We start from the raw sequence: 20,944 nt of genomic DNA on the forward strand, positions 1-20,944 counted from the left end.
GGCAGGAAGAGCACAGCGCGCAACATCAAACGATTAATATGCCAATGACGATGATCTCCGGGCTTGCGACAATGGGACGCCGGTACATACGTCGGAAGAAGCAGCGGCCGGGACTAGTCAGAATAGCAGTGACGACGAAGATGAAAGTGAGGAAGTAATTTCACCAAATAAAAAAGAAGTACAAGCTGCCCTCCAAACATTAAGATATTTTTATCTGGCTAATGAGTTAGGTCCCCAATTTCATTCCCATTTATGCAAGTGAGAAACCATGGTGGAAGCGGCGATGGAGAAGGGCAAAAAGAAAAAAATAATTGATATTTTAGTAGTATCTTTTTGTGTATATAATGGCCTTCCTGAATAAACAACTTAAATATCTTAAGTATTGGGCTCTATTAACCACAAACATATTTTTCAGGCTACTCGTAATGAAGATGCACTTCTAACTCTAACCATGAACTTTCTTCTCGCGCGTCTCCCCATTTTCCCATGCCGAGAGATCTTTCTTTCCAAAGTCTTTGTTTACTTCCTCCCGCGGCCTTCTGCTGATCTTGCTGACACCCACCTTACGCATCTCAAACCCCTCCTTCCCCAGCATTTCCCATTCATTCCCCCCCAAAGGTTATGGAGCTTGAGTGCGTCATAGAAAAATACGCCCCCCAAAAGTAGACTGAGGCAGAGCTGAAGGCCATTTCCCCACCCTTCTTTCTCCTGCCCCCTTCACCCAACCATACGCTGACCGCTTACCAGGCAATCCCCCTCCCACTCTTATTCACCTCACCCACTGGGAACGTTCCCCGATTGTGGAGAAGGGCATGGTTCATATTTACCTGCAACGGGGGTAAGTTATTAACCGGAGAGAGGCTGAAGAAGTATCTTCCACTATCAGGGAAATGGTGCCGCGCTTATAATTCCCTCTCTTCTTCTCTGCTGACGTTTCAATTGAAATTATTTTCTTTGCTCTTTCGTCACTATATTTATTTACGATTATTGCGCGACTATTTTTAGGGCTAAAGCTAAGAAAATCTTTTCTCTACGTCAATGATTCTTTGCATAACTTTCAATACAGCGGAGAAAGGGACACGAAAAGAAAATGAGGTGAATGTACAGGTTTTTGCGTGTCATTTTTGGGAATTCACGCAAGTGAACCAATACTTCACACACGTTGAGAAATGATGAAACATCTCTTGTAGGAAAACAATCAATGCGAATAATAACGTTTCTCTCTTTATTTCTCCGATAATGGAAGATGTTTCTCCTGTCGTTTTCCGGTTAGAACCTTGCTCCTGTCGGCATAAAAGAAGAGAGAAATACTATATGAACATAGCACTTCACACCCGGTATGAAGAATATGGTCCTGATGAAGAATAAAGTCTTTCGTAGCAATGTCTGCTAAGATGACAGAGCACAGTATCCGGACGGAGAGCTCAAACAGAATTTACTTCAAATATTCGCCAGAAGATAACCATATCCTACGTAATTTATGATCGTAACTGAATGTCAATGAATATAACTAATGGAAAAGATAGCACATTTAACTGAAAATACGGAGTAACTCGAAATATTAACTTAAGAAGGTTATTTTGGAAACGGGTGGAGGCCCTCGTTTTTCTTTTTTTTTCTCGTCACTGAGCGATAGAGGGCGACATAAATGGCGGTTAGGCCGGCTGCCGCTAAAATTCCGTGGGTGCTGGAAACAAATATATATCTTACGCGAACTTAATAGTTGTTATTCGCTCCTAACCACAAATTTATAACATGAAATTCTTATAATAAACTTTGCAATTCATTATTTGATTACGTTTTCTAAACTGGTCGGGAATTTCTTAAGCAATCGTTGATGTTGAAGTATGAACGAGAAATGAGAATTTTATGGTGGTATAATTATTTAACGATCTTTCACAGCATAAATCGATAAAAAAAGCCTTTTCTATGAATAATACCGAGAATAACCACCGAAAACATTTAAATAAGACCACTAAAGACAAAAAACGGCGGAAGAAACAAAAGCGAACATTTTTTCGTGACTTATGAAAAAGGTTTGAATTTACGAAACTCGATTTTACGAAGTGCCAATTTTCCGGTCCCACTGACTTCGTAAAATCAAGAGTTTACTGTACTTCTAAACTTATGGTAAAATACTGATTTCAGAGGTTTGTAGAATGTTTTTAATGCCTTTATTTACAAGTATTGCTATAATAATAGACAAGCTCTCACTTATTAAATTGCAATAACTAATCACACTTCTTAATTATCTTATTTTCTAAATTTATCAATCCTGCAGCTATTTAATTGACATAAATTTTACGCAATTTTTCTAACAAGTTGCCATTTAAGTTACATGTAATTACCATATAAGGCTCCCCTGCCCTCCCCAAAACTCCGCTCGTGCACCTTTTCCCCGTTAGTGCCGCCCAGAGTCCCGGAGGAAGCGGCCAGAACAGCGGCCCCTGCTGCAGTACTACCTCGGAGTCCTCGGAATGGCATATGTGACGTCAGACCCTTGGAAACAACCACGCCCCCTTTCGAACGCAGTTTTTCGTGCCGTTGGATTTTCGACAACTTTGAGAATTTTTATCTTGGAAACGAAGGGTTACCTAGCCCTCGAGTTTTTTGCGTTGTGCAAGATTCAACGTCCTCTATCTCCTCCATTTTTTTTTTTAAATGTGCAAGTTCTCCATTACCACGATAATAAAGGAACATCAAAGGCATTTCAGGCTATGTCTACCTGAAACATCTGCAGTGGCTGAACACGGCATCAACCAAAACCATGCCATTCATTGGAAAGATGTGAAGATCATCTCTCAAGAGAAGAAATATTGGGAAGGGATTACGAAGGAGGCCATAGAGATCCGGCTAACAGACAAGAACATCATTAGAGATAGCAGTTACTCCCTCATTAACGTCTGGAAACCTGTATAGAATGCATTGAACCCGATTGGCTAATACCAAGGAACAATCAAAGGGAACCTGAGCTGCCGACACCGCTATATAAGATGAACACTTTCCAAGAAACGACATTCAGCCCAGAGGATAAAGTACGACTCGTACCCTGAAACATTGGCAGCCAGGAAGGAGATTACCCGGTGGAGGACCCAAACCACCCAAATAATAAAAAAAAAACTGAAGTGCCCGAGGAATGCAGATCATGAAGAGTTAGAAGGAGCTTTGTTCGGGTGGTTTTGCCCACTTCAATCTGTGGTAACTTCTGAGAAAGGCTTTTGGCTAAAGACTTCGCTTATGGCTATGTTTAAGGATAAATCGAATGAGAATTGAGAACTTTGAGAGTTCGGTTGTACTAATTCAAAGCACGAATGCGTTATCTCCCTCCATAATTGCTGACCATGCTTGTGGTGTAAACCCAAAGTTGTGTAAGGAAGGACTCAGATCCTAGCAGAATATCTTAAGTATTCCCTGCGTGATATAATGCAGACGATACGGAACTCTTTTACAACCTACTCCCCGACAAAACCCTTGCAGTATGAGGTATTTCTTGCAATGATGCTTCTAGAGGCAGTTAATGTGCCTTAGCAATGGATTATGTGAAGAACTGATTCTGCACTTCTAGTTTATTTAATTAAAAAATTCTGTATTCCTTTTTCATGTTTCGCAGTCATTATTGAGAATGTTAAATGAATAAATTCATACTCGTGGGAGCATTTAAACAAAATGCGAGAGCTTTTAAACAAAATAGTTCGTGAGTAGGACAAGCAATGTAGAGCGATGGCGTATGTGAAGAGAGGATCGGAACTCTTTCCACTCCCTCTTATGCCGCTATTACTGCCGCAGTTATCAAAATTTCCTCTTTCAAATACAGTACTGAAAGAGGAAATTTCGATAACTGTCGAAATTCCAGGCATACATCTGCAACACCGCACGATAGGATAAAAAATTTTTTTTTACTTTATAGCTTCCTTCCTCAAAATAGGGGTGCGCCTCTTACACACGCTTATACGGTATTTATTATGTGAGTTTTTTAGGCCGCGAATCGCGAAAAAAAAATTTCCATTATGTCTTGGGACACCCTAACGGTTACTTAGTAATAAATTAATTAATTAATTTCCTGTTGCATGTGCAACCATGCATTACCAGTTGTCCTTTCTTCTGTAGTTATTTACTGTAACCTAATAAGCATTCAAAATGTACAAATGAGTCATGCTTTTAGATATGGAAACAATGAAATAATAGGGTGGTCTCCTCTTATTTTTTTGTTGCCTAAATTGAAAGATAATTACCGTATATCTCCGAATATAGTCCCCCCCCCAATTTTGAGACCTCAGTTTTGGGAAAAATTTTAAAATGTAAAGGAAGGCAATTTTTCTGTGGTTAGCAAGTTAAGATTCTAGATTCGATAAAAACTATTATTTTCTGTGAAGATTAAGAACAAATCTGTTCACATATTTTCCATCACAACAAAATAACTATACCTAAAACATGTTGTGATCCATTGCATGTATCAGTAATTTATAGTTCCTTAACCAGATGTAACGAAGAAATGAGAAATTTTTTTAAGTATCCAAGGCTATTGTATTTTTTAAACCTTCATCAATTATTAATATTTTTGATTTCCAAATGACTACAGACAATGTCAATATATAAGCTTTAACTTAAAGCCCATAAACAGTATTGCATTTGGCCCTGAAACTTCCTTAGATCCAGTGTAACACACCCATCAAGTCATCACAAATCCAAGTGACCTGAAGAATTTAGGAAATCTAAATAAAATTGTGTTAAATAAATTATAAATATTATAAAAATATTGCTATCAAATGCCTGCTAAGCAAAACAATTAAACTACAGGATTTACAAATATCAAAGTAATAAAATTAAGAAATAAACTTTTTCCAACAAACATTAAAACTGAAAAAAAATTATATCAATTTTCAATGCCTCGTCGCGAATCATTGCATAAGTTACACAAAGAGCTTCTGCTCTGCATTTGCACACAAATTCGACGATATTTTCCTCTAATTCTTTGAATCTGCCGCATCGAGACCCCCGAAATGACTTCCACGATGTATTAGCGCTTTGCAAGCGCTGTAAATACTATGATTTACGGCGTATTCTGCAACGGCTATTTTTAAATTGGCATCGAAACTCCGTCTTTGAAGGCCTCTAATCTGCGGCAGGATTGATCCTCATCTTTCTACTTGATCCATCACCTCACTGTTGAACGTAAAATTATTTTTAATAAAGAAAATATCGCGGAAATAATTGCGAAACGTTATGCGACGTAATTTATCGATCCTATTTACCCTGACGAATTGAAGATATTCCTCAATAAATTGATTACACTTTCGATGCTGAGTCGCTGTATTTCGATCAAATGCAGTAATGCCGGCGCTTCTGGTTTAAAGTCGTCGATTATTGCGCCTTTTCAGAAACAAATGCATCACCTATTGCGCATTCTTGTCCTGCGAAGGCGGTAAAGGCAATGGTTGTAAACACGAACCGCACGGGCACATGGACGTATAGTAGCTACGGACGCAATGAAATGCTAAATCGTCACGAAAGGTTAACTTTATCTGTTTATTTTTCGCAATTATTTAAATCGCGTAGTTATTAAATGAGCGACGGGTACATATACCATTGATTCAATTCTAGTGTTCGATTAATGTAATGATAGTGTGTGTTTAGTTTTCATTTTAATTATTTACTGTTTTGCGTCATTAAGTGATCAGTGTCGATTGAATTATTCTAACAATACTTTTCCAAGAAAAATTAGCGGCTACCCCGATGGATTCCGTGAAAACGCATATTCGATATGCTATTTGAATCGGAATAATCGTATCTGTACAACATTTGTGGTAAAAATTGTCTTAATTTCCGGCAAAACGTGGCAGTATTTACTAATATCTCCGATTATAATCCTCATAAATATACTCAAATAGAAAGACTACGAGAACATTAGCCATTATGCCATTATTTATTACTTTATGGTCACCTTTAGTATGCTAAACTGGATTACACTCGATTATAGTCCCCCCCCCTTACTTTTCCGCGGCCATTTTTGGAAAAAAAGGGGGGACTATATTCGGAGATATACGGTACTCCTGGAGTACGCATTTCATGCTCTTAGATTTTTAAATGACGATATCTATTTTTTGCGATTAAATGAAAAGTGAAAATTTTCAAGTGCACGAAAACGTAACAGCTAAGTACGAATGCTGGGAAAACCCTGTGTGACGTATTTCTGCTTCCCGCTGCCGCCGTGTGAGATGATGTTGGGGCGAGGCTTTGAGCGCCGCTACGATGCAGGCTGCTAGCATGTAGCAGAGTAACCAGCTAGAAGGTATCGCTTGGCTTAAATAAGGATTATTAATATCCGATCAAACGAAGAAAACTTTCCGACCTCAGGCAATTTTAATAGGTGATTATTAAGAGATGTTTCCCTGAGATCTGTGCTTCATGTGTGCATTAGTAATCTCAGACAATGTAAAACTCCTATCTACCCCTATCTACATCTTGGTTTCATTCACCTTTTCCATGCTTAAATGTCAACACTTGAACGACCACGGCTTGCCCCCCTAGTTTTGATCCAGGGTACGCCCTTGACACAGAATTCATAAAAAACATCTTACGAATTACAGAGATATACAAAAAAACTTACCCCATATCATACAAAAATTTTTCTTTTATCAGCAGTCCTTCAACTTCTCCAGTGAACACAGACGGAATTGTAATGTCATTCAAATCTTCCCCAGACATGGGCTCTGTACATGAGAAGATAAGAAGATGATAGTGAAAAGTGAAATAAATAAAAACAAAGAGGGTGAAGTTATGCCTTAAACACAACTTATTTTTTGTATGCTACTTTCAACATTTTGCTAAAAAATGCCTTGAACACAACTCGAGGTGAGCTGATAATTACAGCAAAACCTCTACACAACAAACCCCCACCCAGCAAAATATTAAGGAAACCTCCTGATTTCGAAGGCACTTGCCTGGTCCTGGAGCTGTCCGATGAACAAACCACGCAAAGAACTTGCCGTAACGAACCTCTCTACAAACAAAAACTCCCTACAACAAAGTCTGCACTTGGGCCCAAAACATAAAAAGTGCCCCTCTAGAACCAATTATTGATACAAAAACTTAGTGTTTTACATTTACAGGTAGGTACTTCTTTCCATAACATGCCGGAATTAGAACCGCAGCAAAGGGTACCGTGTCTTAACAGTTCCGCTTCGAGCTTCAAAACATTCACATCAGGGACGTACAGAGTGGGCAAAATGGAGGACATTTGTCGCCCTGGCTCGGTGAAGGCCATCGTCGACTCTCGTTGTTCCCACCATAACATTAGACTATGATTCGCTCAGCGCATCTCCGTCTGATGCTTTTGCTTTGCTATGCACGGCTCTGTCTATTGCTCCGCTCTGTGTGGCTCCATGTAATCCTCCACCCCGCATGGCTCTGTCTATTGCTCTACTTCTAGCAGGAGTGTTTGGCAAGACATTGCTCCTCTTTGAACCACCCAGGTGGTTCACAAGTTGAAATCGTCAGACAGAAAATCTGAGGACCAACTATTGAAGTTTATTTGTTATTCCAAGTTGAATGAAAGGTGGTGACTGCACTTAAAATCGTGGTTGTTCCTTGGCACATTTCCGCTAACATTTTCACTTGATAATCTCATCAGATACACAGAAGGGCGGATAGGAAAAATCGATTTTTTTCAAATCCATCCCGCCCAATGAAAAAAAGTTGTGGGACCAATCAAAAATAATGCCTGAAAAATTTGAGACCTCTGGGTGAAACCCTGACCCTCGCTCAAATGCAATTCAGGGGGGGAAGGTCAAAATTCGAAAAATATAATATTTTATGGTCATTCCATATAAATTTTGGCGAGTTACTATCCTATTTGTGAATTTTGACGTATCTGCCACCGTTTAGCCACAAAATCCCTAATTTGAGTCAGCGTCTGCCAAGAAAATATTCCAACGCCCACATAGCGTCGCGGATACAAGAGCAGCAGGCTGATCCCATTCCCTCCCCGCTCGCTTCTCCCCCTCCCACGCCTTGAATGCAGCAAAATTCATCCCGCGTGTGCTGCTAGGAGGGCGTTCATCTTTGATAATATAAATTGGAAGATGGTAGAAGGTAAAAAGGGATGCGTAGTGAGACAACTTGTCCCTTATTTGGTGCCTCGTCGGTGTTAAAAAAAATCGATGTTACCAACTTTTAGAGAAGTGATGAAATATTTTTAGATCCGAGAATGAAGGAAAGGAGCCTACAGTCTATGAAGAGGCCTCTCGAGTGGCTATAAAGGTGTGCGAACTATGGTGGCGCGCTTCTCTTCCATTGTTAATGTGACTTAATGGATTTAACGGTACCACAGGAAGTACTATAACTAACGGAAAATTAGAATAGGCCAAAAGTACGGTTTTATTGAAGTGTAAAACTCAAACACTTTCAAAGGAACATTTGAAACTATGCGATAGTTTTGTATGTTAGTGCAAGAAGGAGCATAAGGTTCCCTCTAATGAAGAAGTATTTTGAGAGACAAGTGGACGAAACGAAAGATGATGGCTGCTGGATTGAATCCTAAAGAAACTCGACAACTGAGGAAAAAAAGGGAATTGTCAGAGAGCGTTGAGGCAACATCATCAATTCTTGTATGGGAAAATAGTATCAAAAATTTTTCTTCATCAATTCATCCGAAGAAAATTAAACTGATGAGAAATCAGCTGATTTGTATCTCTACGTTCCTGATGAAACAAACATTAAGGGCTAAACTAAAACTGGAACTCCCGCAGGGAAAATGTGTCTACCAACTGTGATATAGGCATATGCAAGAACCAAGCAACAGCAATGATCGTTCCCACAACTTTAGCTGACAAAAAAATCATAACTTTGTAATATACATCCAAGATAGTACACCAGAATTACTTACTTAGACAGTAAAAGACACTAATTATTGTGAATACAAAAAGAGAGGCATCAAAGGGTGTCATCAAAGGGCTACATTTTGATGGATTGAAATACTATACTTTAGTCTGATGAAAAAAAGGCAAGAGGACTTATCAATCCAAGTTTATAGGGGAATGTGTGTTATTAGTTGAAGAAACAGGGTCCCACTTTTGGGGGTTTGCCTCCCCCGTCGGAGGATTCGCAAAAGTTATAAAATCTGCAATTCTCAATTCCTTTCCGAGTGAAAATTAGATACAAAGAATTAAAAAGGATGTAAATGTGATAGTACCAAGTGAATACCGCCCAAAAAGGAGGCATCATCCCTCTACTACAAGCATAATTGCAACACCCCTTGCTGTGTGAGTAAACTCTTCTTGGGATTCCCACCGGGTTAATTTTTCCATAATGGCCCACGTTCAAGCTCCGACTCGGGGTTCATCCTCAGGAATAAATTTTGTTGAATCCCGAGAAGAGTTTACCCACATCATTCGCCGGGAAAGCATCAAATCATATTTCATCCCTTACAGTGGTCTATTTGTTAATTGCACTAATATTTAGACTTGCGACATAAACATTGGGAGGGAAATCTAAGGACCCAATTTGCATTGTTGCAAGGATGCATTTGGCACTCAATCCGAGATTTTTGTAATTGCTGGATTTTAATATCGACGTAAAGGACTATCTGTTGATGATATATTGGAGAGAGACCACGTTACCTCTGGTTATATCTGACCTTAGCACTATGGAAATTCAAAATTCTATTGATGAACGTTCAAATTTGAAGTTAAATATTCCTTTTATTATGCATGCGGACGAGATATTCGTGAAAGAATACACCAAAACTTTCTTGACAGCAGCAAAAAACGAGGAATGACACTGACATAAGAAATACAGACTGGAAAGCAGATAATTGAGTAATTCTTTGGTGATTGTTGAATTTTGGTCCTTTTGGGGCTTGGGAGAAGCGAGCGGGGAGGGGACGCGAGCGGCCTTCACCTAAAATTCATTTAGTCACAGCTGTCGGACAATACCGGAATAGAAGCGTGTTACAATAGTTCGCACACCTTCATAGCTGCTCGATAGGCCTCTTCATAGACCGTAGGCTCATTCTTCATTCTTGCAACTAATAATATTTCATCACTTCTCTAAAAGTTGGTAACATCAATTTTTTTAACACCGACGAGGCGCCTAATAAGGGACAAGTCGTCTCACTACGCTTCCTTTATTACCTTCTGCCATTTTCCGATTTATATTATCAAAGATAAACGACCTCCTAGCAGCATGCGCGGGATGAATTTTTCTGCATTCGAGGCATGGGAGGGGAAGAAGCGAGCGGGTTGGGGACGGGATAGGCCTGCTGCTCTTTTATCCGCCATGCTGCGTATGCGTTGGAATATTTTCTCCACGGACGCAGACTCAAATTAGGGATTTTGTGGCTAAACGGTGTCAGATACATCAAAATGCACGAAATTTTTGCCCTACAAGAACAGTAACTCGCCAAAATCTATAGGGAATGACCATAAAATATTATATTTTTCGAATTTTGACCATTCCCCTAAATTGCATTTGAGCGAGGGTCAGGGGTTTCCCTAGAGGTCTCAAATTTTTCAGGAATTATTTTTGATTGGTCCCACGACTTTTTTTCATTGGGCCAGATGGATTTGAAAAAAATAGATATTTCCTATCTGCCCTAATAGACAGTCTTATCAGCTGTATAGGGGTTTATTGTACAGAGGTTTTACTGTACATGTGTATACATACATACTCTAGTGCATAGATTTAAAATATCAGATCAGATCAAAATATCAGGTATCAGTTAACTGAAAAGAAAGGCAGTTCGCTCACCCCTAAACATAGCTAATTTTTTATGCTACTTTCAACATTTTGCTTAAAAGATGCCACTTTGTAACTAATGTCAAACCTCTTTACAGCAAATTTCCTGGGAACGCAAAAAATTTTGTTATGAGGAGGTTTTTGATCCATAGATGGAGACCATTTCTAAACACAAAAAAGCTATCTCAAAATTGACTGATGTTTTAAGATTTTCCTTTAGTTTCCTAAGCTGTGATGTGATTGCTTAACAAAAACAATATTTTGTTTAATCAATGTTAATGACTATTAATATTTATTAAATAGTTATATCATAATTAGAGACAAGCAAAGCAAAGATGCAGGAGGGGGTTATTAATCTGTAATTCTTAACCACAGAATATCTATTTAATGAAAGGGTTTCTAGAATTTTGACAACTTGATGTATTCTGTCACCCCTGCAGAAAGATGGACGAATGAGCTCCTGTGCAGACACTTTGCCTACCAAGGTCATCCAAAAAATAGAATCTTATAGAAACTAATTTCTAGTAAGCATAATACTTGATGGTTTGTCAACACGATGCAAACAGCAGCATGTGTTGACTTATTCAGTGTGCTTAACCCACTACTGTGGGACAAATGGACAATACTGTATGGTATGGATGGAAAATTGGCAGTATGATACACGGTAGATGTTCAATTGCGCGAGTTACTTGCCCGAGCACACCTCCCATTTATACAAACTGTTTTATGCGATTATCGCCTGATTAAGAGGACACGTGGCTGCAATTTTTACCAGTCCAATCTTAAACTTTCATTTTAATTGCATACATGGATTTAATTACAAGCACTTGAAAAAAAAATCAGGGCAAACTTAATTTATACCAGCTAGGATACAATGGAGAAAAGCCATGATGACAATAGGATTTTCAAATGCAAATTATGGTAATCTTACCATGGTTATTTCAGATATGGTGGTGGAGGTTTTCAACAGCAAAGAAGGCTCCATCACTGTTGAATTGAAGGGAGCAAAGAAGGCAAGGTAGAAAAGCATATTCGTTAGATTAGACTCGACCAAACCATTAGTATAACAAAGGAACTGATGGATCACTGAACAGTTACTATTAAAACATGAAATTCAAATTTCACATCAATATTTTATAATTGAAATATAATTTTCCCTTTATTTTTTTCAGCCCCTCTATCCATTAACTTAAACCAATTTCTCTGTTTGACATAAAAAGGGCTTGTCAAAATATTATGAAAAGGAATAAAAATATCACCAGAAAAAGTGTTATCATCGCATAATTCATGGGTGTATTCAGCTAACTACATTAAAAATTCAGTTTACGGAATTAGGATTACTATATCTTTCAGCACAACAGCAACTCCTCAGACTGAAAGTTAAAATATAATAGTTCGAAGCTTCCACCACAAATAGCTTGCACTTATTCTCTCAAAAATAACATAGATAAGACAAAGACTTGATTGCGCACTTCATATCATAAACGGCATGCATTCTGCTATCCAGGATATCCTTAAAGTGGCCCCTATTTTCATAAACAGCACAAACAGTTTCGCCACCCATACTGCCAAACCACTCATCTCTTCATTCAGGTTTCAAGTACACTCTCGTTCGCCTCTTCCCCTTCGACAAGGTAACTAAACTTCTACTTATTGAATTTGTGGAAGTGTTGGTACATATGAAAACAATACAGAAGATTCTTGTTAATACGAACAACATATTATGAAGTTCTCAATCTTACCAAGTAAACCAAAGGTCCTAACGAAAAGGCTTATTAAATATATAGTTGTTACGCCGCCAGGCGGCGTGTCCCCCCCCCCGGGAGATGCTGCCCCCTGAGGGAGTGACCGTGAACCAACAGAGGTGGCTCAAGGGGACGCGTTGGGATGCATCGAGAAGCCGTAAGGACAGTTGAGTTGAGTGAAGTCAAGTGTGAGGAGGGACACGGAGAGTGTCTGGGCTGGAGAGTCCTGTTTGTATAAGTGTGAAGAATAAAGAGTCACAGAGAGGTAGAAGTGAGCGAGAATCATTTCGAGAGCAACCAAAGGTGACACACACGCTTCCCCTTTTAACAGAGCAGCGGTGGGATATTCTCCGAGAAGGCAAGTGATTCCAGTGCGGCGACAACCCAAGATTCCAGTGGTCAGGGCGGGCGTTTTTCCCGGTGAGAAATCCAGTGATGGGATTGTGACGGCGGGTTACACGCGTATTGTAACAAAAAGGGACGTGTGTGGAAGGCTGTGCTGTAAGCTAAGAAATGGCAAGTGGCGAGGCGGGAACTGTGAAGAGAGAGGTGGCGAGTGGCGGGCCCCTTTTTCATGTGACGCCACCATCAGCCATGTGCGGGAAAGCGAGGGTAGCGGCGTGGGTCACACAGACGGGGGTTGGGGTGAGGCTAGGACGCTAGGAGAGATGGATGAGGGTCAGCGCGAGACTAGAGCGCTAAGAGATATGACCGGGGGTCGGAGTGAGGCTATGCTAGGTGGAACGAGTGTGGTCTGGAACGAAGCGGCGATTGAAGTTACGCGCGAACGTGAGCTATTGAGAAGGGAACGGGACATTTTGGACCGGGAAAGGAGGCTGTTGGAACGGGAAATGTTGGCGGGAAGAGCTGCGTTAGCGGGGAACACTTCCATTGGGCAGCATGAGATGGCAGAGAGGCTACTACCAGAGTTCGATCCTTCCCTATCGATAGGATTTACGGCTGAGCAATGGATTAGGCGAGTTGAAAGTGTCGCACTCGCATACGCGTGGGAGGACTCGATGGTGTTAACGCAAGCTGTGCACAAGTTACCAGGCGCCGCAGCGACGTGGTTGAATAGCGTTGCGGAAGAAGTGTATTCGTGGGAAGCTTTCAAGAGGAAGCTGCAGTATAGTTTCCCCTCATCGGACGATCAAGCGGAGGTGCATATGAGACTCAGTCGAAAGAAGAAACAACGAACTGAAACCTACGAAACGTACGTTTACTCGATGAAGGCCTTAGCTAGTCGTGGAGATATTGACAATGCATCCCTGATAAGATATATTTTGAATGGGATTGGAGATCGGGAGTTGGTGAAGTTGTTGGCCCTAAGTGATTTCCAGGATGTAGAGGGACTGTTGAGTAAAATCAAACGGTACGAATGTGTGGTAGAACGTACGCGAGTCGAAGAAAAGCCATTCATTCGGAGTTTAGATTCGACGTCGAGTGAGAAATTAGTAGATCGACCGTGGGAATCGAAAGGAGAAAGGAAGTCAGGGCAGATGAAATGTTTTAACTGTGCCGAGTTTGGTCATATGGCGAAAGATTCCCAAAAACCAGCTCACGTTAGACTTTGCTTCACCTGCAAGAAAAGTGGGCATGTATCAAGGGAGTGCCCTCAGGCAAATAAAGAAATGGGTAGGCAGTTGAGAGGATAGGAAACGTTAAGATTATTAGCTGGGCAAATGAGAAGGTGAAAGATGAATATCATAAATGGGTGGAGATTAATAATGACCGGATCCTTGGATTTGTCGATCTAGGAAGCGAGGTAGTGACAATGAGGCAAGGTGTGGCAGAGAAAATTGGATTGAAGTACGAGAAAAGCTTGAAACATTTGTCCGGATTCGGATGTGGGGGTTGTAGGGTCATTGGTTCAAAACAAATGGCATTAAAAGTGGATGGCGTGGACTTAAACGTTGAGGTGTTAATTGTCCCGGACTATTCGCAGGATGATGCCATAATTATCGGACGAAGTGCACTCGACCAGAGGGACATCCGAGTTGAGAAGGAATACGGAGAGCTGCGAATTATTAAACTTGATCTGGAAAATGGTGAAGAGCCGGAACCAAAGGTTCGGACAGTGAAAGAAAAGGGACTGATCAGGAAGGATGATATTAAAATCAGCGACAATTTAACAGAAAGAGATAAAGACTCAGTATGTGATCTAGTGAACGAATTCAGAGAATGCTTTGCTATGACTATGAGTGAACTGGGTACAGCAAAGGTGGAGAGTTTCGATATAGAGGCAAACGATGAGCAACCGGTAAATCTGCGTCCGTATCATCATAGAGTAAGTATATATAGAGAGCTCACCACACGTACAAAAATCGTATACGTTTTTGGTGTAGTTCTAGAGCGATTAACCAGATGTCACTAGAAGAATTTTGGCAATTTTTTTAATTTGCTCGTTTCACAAGTCTAAAAATATATTCTGAAGCAGAAAGGGTTACTAAGATAACTGGAGACATTAATTATTCGATTTTGTTTATAACAATTGTTATAAAAAATATTTTCTCGAATTTCGGCTGGTTACTTCACTTTTCCGAGGTTATAATCCTAATCCATTTTCCGGCAGACTGTTCTTAGTATAAAGTTGAAACTTGCAGGAAATGTTCATAGCACATTTTTTTCCATACTAGTAAACTTTAATTTGTTCATAACTCAGTTTCAACGTTGTTATGTGTGTTTATATATCTTTCGGACGAAAAATCTGGAATTTTGCAGGGTAAAAATCAATCGCGTGCTAACTTTCGTATCTTACGATATAGGTCCATATATGCTGCGTATGAAATTTGGACAAAACTATAAATTTATTTTTGGTGAAAGAATTGTAACTTTATCTCGATTAAAAGGGGAGTTATGCATTTTTAATGGCCGCACCTCGTCAGGCTTTCCTTACTGGCCTGGGTCTACGCAGAAAGCTCCCGCCTCCTAAGGAGTTCGTTTTGCCATCAGATAGGTTGGCGAGGCGAGGGTTTTGTTTCGACGAGGAAGAGATTTTCCGTGAAGGAAGATCTTTTCGCTTCAAGAGACAATATAAATCTTATTGATGGTCATCGCATCGTTGAACGATCAACATATCGAATGAAATACATTTCGCGTAGTGTGCTTCAGAACTTCAGATAGGAAATACCTCGCTTTGGTGAAGTGTAAATGCTATTTACAACACCAAGTGCCGGAATATTACGATAAAAAGGGAATGCGAGATTGGATCTTTACACTGAACAACAATGCACTGTTTGCCTTTCGCTAACGGTCATAGCCTCTTCACCACAGTTGGTAATTAAAGCTTAAAAGTATTTGGTAATGAATTCTTAAGCGCGCAACTTCAAACGAACACAAAGAGGAATGGATCAGCAGTAGCATTTTTGGGAATAGGGGTGGTCGGTGACCTTGATTTGTTTGCTCGATAGCGGGATGAGTAATGGCCCATTCTGTTACCACGTCGAAAATGGAATGGTTTCTTTCGGCTGTACCAGTTTTCTACTTCAGGTCTTACGTATGGGGCCGGGGATCATCTAATGCATGTTTTTGTCTTTCCTTGAGACCTTATTCTGATCATAGTTGTGATAATCGTCGTCTCGTCAATAACAAGACGCATTGTCGTTTGAGGAAAGTTTTGTTTTAAGCGTTAGCATTTAGTTGAGGTTCTTAAAAGTAAAACAAATAGCGGCTGCAATTGGGCCCGGGTTCACTCATTGCTTTAATTCTTGCCTCATTATATGAATGAATCCCTTCTCCCAGGGGCCGAAAAACTAAATATCCAAAGATACATTTTACGCGGTGAGCATTTATATAGCAATATCGAATGGAGTATTTTTGGCATATTCCAATTGTAAGTTGCTGCGGCACTAGAAAAATATGGCGATTCAAAACTATCCGCCCTCCCCTTTTTCGGAATTAAACCTCCTATTATGCAGTTTTGTGTATCGAAACTGCAAGCAAAATTTGCTTCGTAGGCCTCATGGGGAATCCTAATTCGTAGGCTAAAATATGTTATCACGTTAGAATCTTGAGTTATCCATTCATTAATTGTTATAAAACATTTGATTCAATGTATATTAGATATTGATTGCTTTTCGTACACATTTTAACAGTCCAAAACCTATTTTTTTGTCTTTGATAACAAGTTATTCATTTAAGTACAGATTTTCAACACTAATACAGGATTTGTTATAATCATGCAACATAAAGTTGTGTTGTGTGGGTGGCATGTAAAACCATCCATAATGTCTCACAAAATTTTATGCTGTATCTAAGCAGAACTTCTTAAATTTTACCGGATCAATCAATAATCCGCAAGACAGAGATCTCAAAATTGTTGAGAATTGAAAGATTAACTCTTCTTCTACTCCTGCAAATTACTTGACTTCAAGCAGCTTCGTTTTCCTAATTTTGGAGCACGTAGTAACGTCAGTGAATTGTTTACTTGGCCTACCCCTTTGTATATCGGATGTACCTGTTAAAAAATGAGACTACTAGAACAATATCCCAGGGGACCCCATGTCACCATTAAAATACTAGGAAAATACGAACCCGAGGTGCTTGAAAGGTTGCGAAATACATCAGGGAAATCAACAATTTTGTTCAACCAGTTGCCATTCCTCTAAAAAAAAAGAGATTGATCGTGACCTAGCTCGCCATCTTCTCTCGTCGGAATAAAAAAATTTCATGTTCAAAAAATTAATAAGCTCAAGTTTTGCCTCTCCGTGTAATCTGAAACAACCCCCTAGATATGCATTCAAATTCCTTTTTCGAGCAACTATGGTTTTCTCTTTTTTCTCCTGCATTTTTCCGTGCAGTTCTCGCCGCGTAAATGTCCATGAAATTTTTGACAGTCAACAATAATTACACAGGTTTGTAAAAAGCTACAGAACAGTCCTCTTTTTACAAAGTTTAAATATAAAATAGAAGGGAAAATATGAAAAATAGTGCGTGCCTCGTCTCAGACCAATTAAAAAAAAACGGAAACTAGAAACGGAAATAAATGAAACATAGTATACCTTCTCAACAATCCTTATTTATGTGGTTGTCAGGAACTAATAAATTACTGAATCACATTTTTTTAGTTATAACATCACTATAACTTCTTTGTGAGATCACTGTTAAACACAAAAACTGTGGCCAAAATAGGACTTCTCAATTAGTAATGGATATGCGTTCACATCGACAGAAAAGGAGAAACTGAAGGGTACCAAAATGTTTTGACCGCTATTTGGACGGAGTGAAAAAGAAGAGCCATGGAAATGTGGCCATTCCCCCAGATAACTTGTAGGGGTAGGGTTGGACCCCGTAAAGAGAATGTGAAATGTTTAGATTTTGTGCGAAAATGCATGCTAGCGGCGGACCTGCAATACAACCAGTCCAAAAGGAGGCGGGTGGAGGGTAAAGACCTCATCTATTAACACGTGTAGCTTCAATTGCAGGTCAGACCGCCCCTAGGAAAGCAATAAACTCAAGTTGGGTGGTGCACCAAGTTAAGATAACAAAAGGTCCCGATTAAGGACCACTTCCCACGTCCCTAAGGTCCGGCATGTGTTCGGGAAACGGGTCTCTTGCCACTTCAGATTGAAAGAAAGGGAAGCCAGTAGTGGATTTTCCCATTAGCAGAGCATGCAGCCTATCGTATTTACTTCAATAGATAACGAAAACGCGATTGAAGTCGTTCTGAGAAGCGATCGAATACAATACAATTAACGCTAAAGACCTGAAAAGAAGGAAACCGGTTGGGTTTTTAATGCATACTGTGTGGAATACAACAAAGTTTATTTTTGTGCCCATAATATATATTTTATTAATTAAAATGCTCATTTGCAAACTTGGTTGTATTCCACACAGTATGCATTAAAAACCCAACCGGTTTCCTTCTTTTCAGGTCATTAGCGTTATCGTAAACCTCTAGATAAATGCCTGAAAATATCGAAACCGGTTGAGTTTTTTCATTAGTACTGTATTGAATACTAAATGGTTTAGTTTTGAATTTATAATGTCACCATACCGCAAAGTGAATTCGCAAAACATTATTCCGAATATATATATATACGTTCGTGATCGTCTATTTCATCGCCTGGTGTGGTCCTAAAAGTAAAAATGAGCAAAAATTGGTCTTTAGCAACTGCTAGATTAAGAGAGGAAAAATTTGATTTAAATGCACGTTTACAGCACTATTCATAACATCTTCTCAACCGCAATATCCATCTAATTATTAATAATATTTTCACCGCGGGAATAAACTTCCTCACGTTTGTATCCTGCCGTTTTATTCTGCCCTCAGCCTTGCTAATAAGGGACATGCAAATATCCTCACTTATCGTCAGTTATTATCGATAATATACGGGAACATCGGCGACCAACTCCTTCTCCATCATGTTTAGCATGCTTATTCCAACGCTTTCATACCCTCTTTCCAGCCAAGGCCAAGTTCAGCATTCTTTCTGTTTTCTTTTTTTCGCCTCTTTAATGTTCAAGAGGCCTGTTCAGACAATTTCGCCTGCTGAAAAAGACAGAATCCTTCACTTCCATAAGCTTCCAAATTTGTTTACATAAATATCGTCTTTTTCCTTTTCGTCCAAATGATATGCATCGTGGGACACCCCCGTCCGGTTGCATCAAAATATTTGCAATTTGCATCAAAATTTTTGGACTATTATTTTGATGCAAATTTGACCGTGGGACACCGGCTTCACCTATGTGGCCTCTGTGTCAGCGCTTGGCGATGCTTTTTTGTCAAGGGCCCAGTGAATGGTTGGTTTCATCCTATTGGATGAAAATTTAGAACCTGCCCTATCCATTCGGACAAAACGGTGTTTTGTACAAATGATAGTACCAAAAGCCAGTTGGATGAAATTTTGACCGTGTGATAGGGTGCGCGTTAGTTGCATCAAATTTTGATGCAAATATTTTGATTCAAATTTGACCGTTGGATATCGCACAGTGGGCGGAAATCGGAAAAAGCCGGACAAAATTACAAAATGACTTTTTTTGAGTAATAAACTTGAAACTTAACAGGTATACTCAAAAACTGGTTGAAATTTAAGGATATGCACTTAATTTGATAAAAGATCCAACCCGATTCTGAGATACACAGGCTTAAACGTGAGCAACGTTCCATAATAACGCCCGTCTTCAATTTTCTCTGAAAATCTTCCAAAGTAAGTAGAAGGTGAAGTTGTAGGTGGATTCATGCAGAATAAAAAACCACATAATCTGTTGGCATGGTTTTCTTTCTTTAATTTTCCGTAATCTTTAAGAATATCATCGATCAATTCTTACCGTGCAGTTACAAAATGGCGGATACTGTTTTGCGACAAAGTTCTACATTGAGGTAGAGTTTCAAATGATTTTTCGGCAAAGTCATGCAAAGTAACTTATATGAGAGCATTCTTTGAAGATTTTTTGAGGTGTTTATACAATTATCTTGGAAATAAGTTTGCGACGTCGAAAATTACATTGATTTATCGATCGCGCGGCAGGGTTCGTCTGCGCGCGTCGGGAGTTGGATTAGCCGCGACGCGGTAATGTTATTGAAACTGTGTGGGTTTTAACGCTCAGAATTCACCGTTTTTATGTTTTTATTCAAGTCACCGATTCTCAAATGGTCTGTGGTGAAGACAGTGGAAGTATTTTAGCCGAGGTGAGTGCACGTTTCATTGAAGTTCATTTCGTTTTCTTTGGATACGATCAAAGACCATGCTTCTATTAAAAGCGTTCACACTTCGAAAAAGTGACTTGTTTTCCCGGGAATCATACAAAAGACCTGCCAGAAAGATACCGGCTGAGACTAATACCTTATTTACTCTCCGATCCTTCACCCTCAGGATTTTACTGCGAAAACGGACGTTTTATGACACCGCGGAGGGGAGCCTTAGACCGTCTTAACGGGGTATGTCCACGGGAACATCTAATATCTAATAAGAATATTTTTATAAATTTGTACTATTTCAAACTGCTCTAAAACATCAAGCCTTGTGCCGTTACTGAAGGGGTGGAGAAAATTCTGGTTGAAAATGACAAGAATGAAAAGTCTGTACCAAATGTTTGGCGATAAGTGACGTTTCATCCCAGTTTCCTGCACCTTCTATGTTCTTTCATTCTCATAATAAAACTTCTGCCTGTTCGACCAATGAAACTCAAGTGGCTTGATTCACAATTAACTTTGTAAATGCCGGATTGATGGATGGGTTCTATTTTGTCTTTGTTACGACACAGAGCTTCACCGAGAGTGCAAGGATTGTAAAAAGAAACATTGAATTTATTTTTGGGGAATTTGTTTGCAAGCCTGTTGGAAAGGTCTCCCACAAAAAATGATTTACATTTTTAGAAACCACCAATTCTTAGAAATTCTCTGTGATGGGGGAAGGGAGCAAAGCTGTGAAATAGCTCGCGTTTTCAACTTTCTCTGAAGGATTTTAGTTTAAGTATTAAAGCTGTAGCCTATTGAAAATGCAATTGATTTCATTGTGGAAAGT

The 20,944-nt window shown here is 39.5% G+C and overlaps 1 protein-coding gene across 2 annotated transcripts in view; it reads right to left on the minus strand.

Annotated features, from left to right (window-relative positions):
* LOC124160405 (E3 ubiquitin-protein ligase RNF13-like) overlaps positions 1–20,944 on the minus strand; it is a 130,455-nt gene that overhangs the window by 53,771 nt on the left and 55,740 nt on the right. For both annotated transcript variants that reach the window (XM_046536241.1, XM_046536240.1), the window contains exon 5: positions 6,608–6,710. In XM_046536241.1, the coding sequence (XP_046392197.1) occupies positions 6,608–6,710 (103 nt within the window). The remainder of the gene's footprint in view (positions 1–6,607; positions 6,711–20,944) is intronic.

This window comes from Ischnura elegans, chromosome 6 (assembly GCF_921293095.1).
Source record: "Ischnura elegans chromosome 6, ioIscEleg1.1, whole genome shotgun sequence".
Taxonomy (NCBI): domain Eukaryota; kingdom Metazoa; phylum Arthropoda; class Insecta; order Odonata; family Coenagrionidae; genus Ischnura; species Ischnura elegans.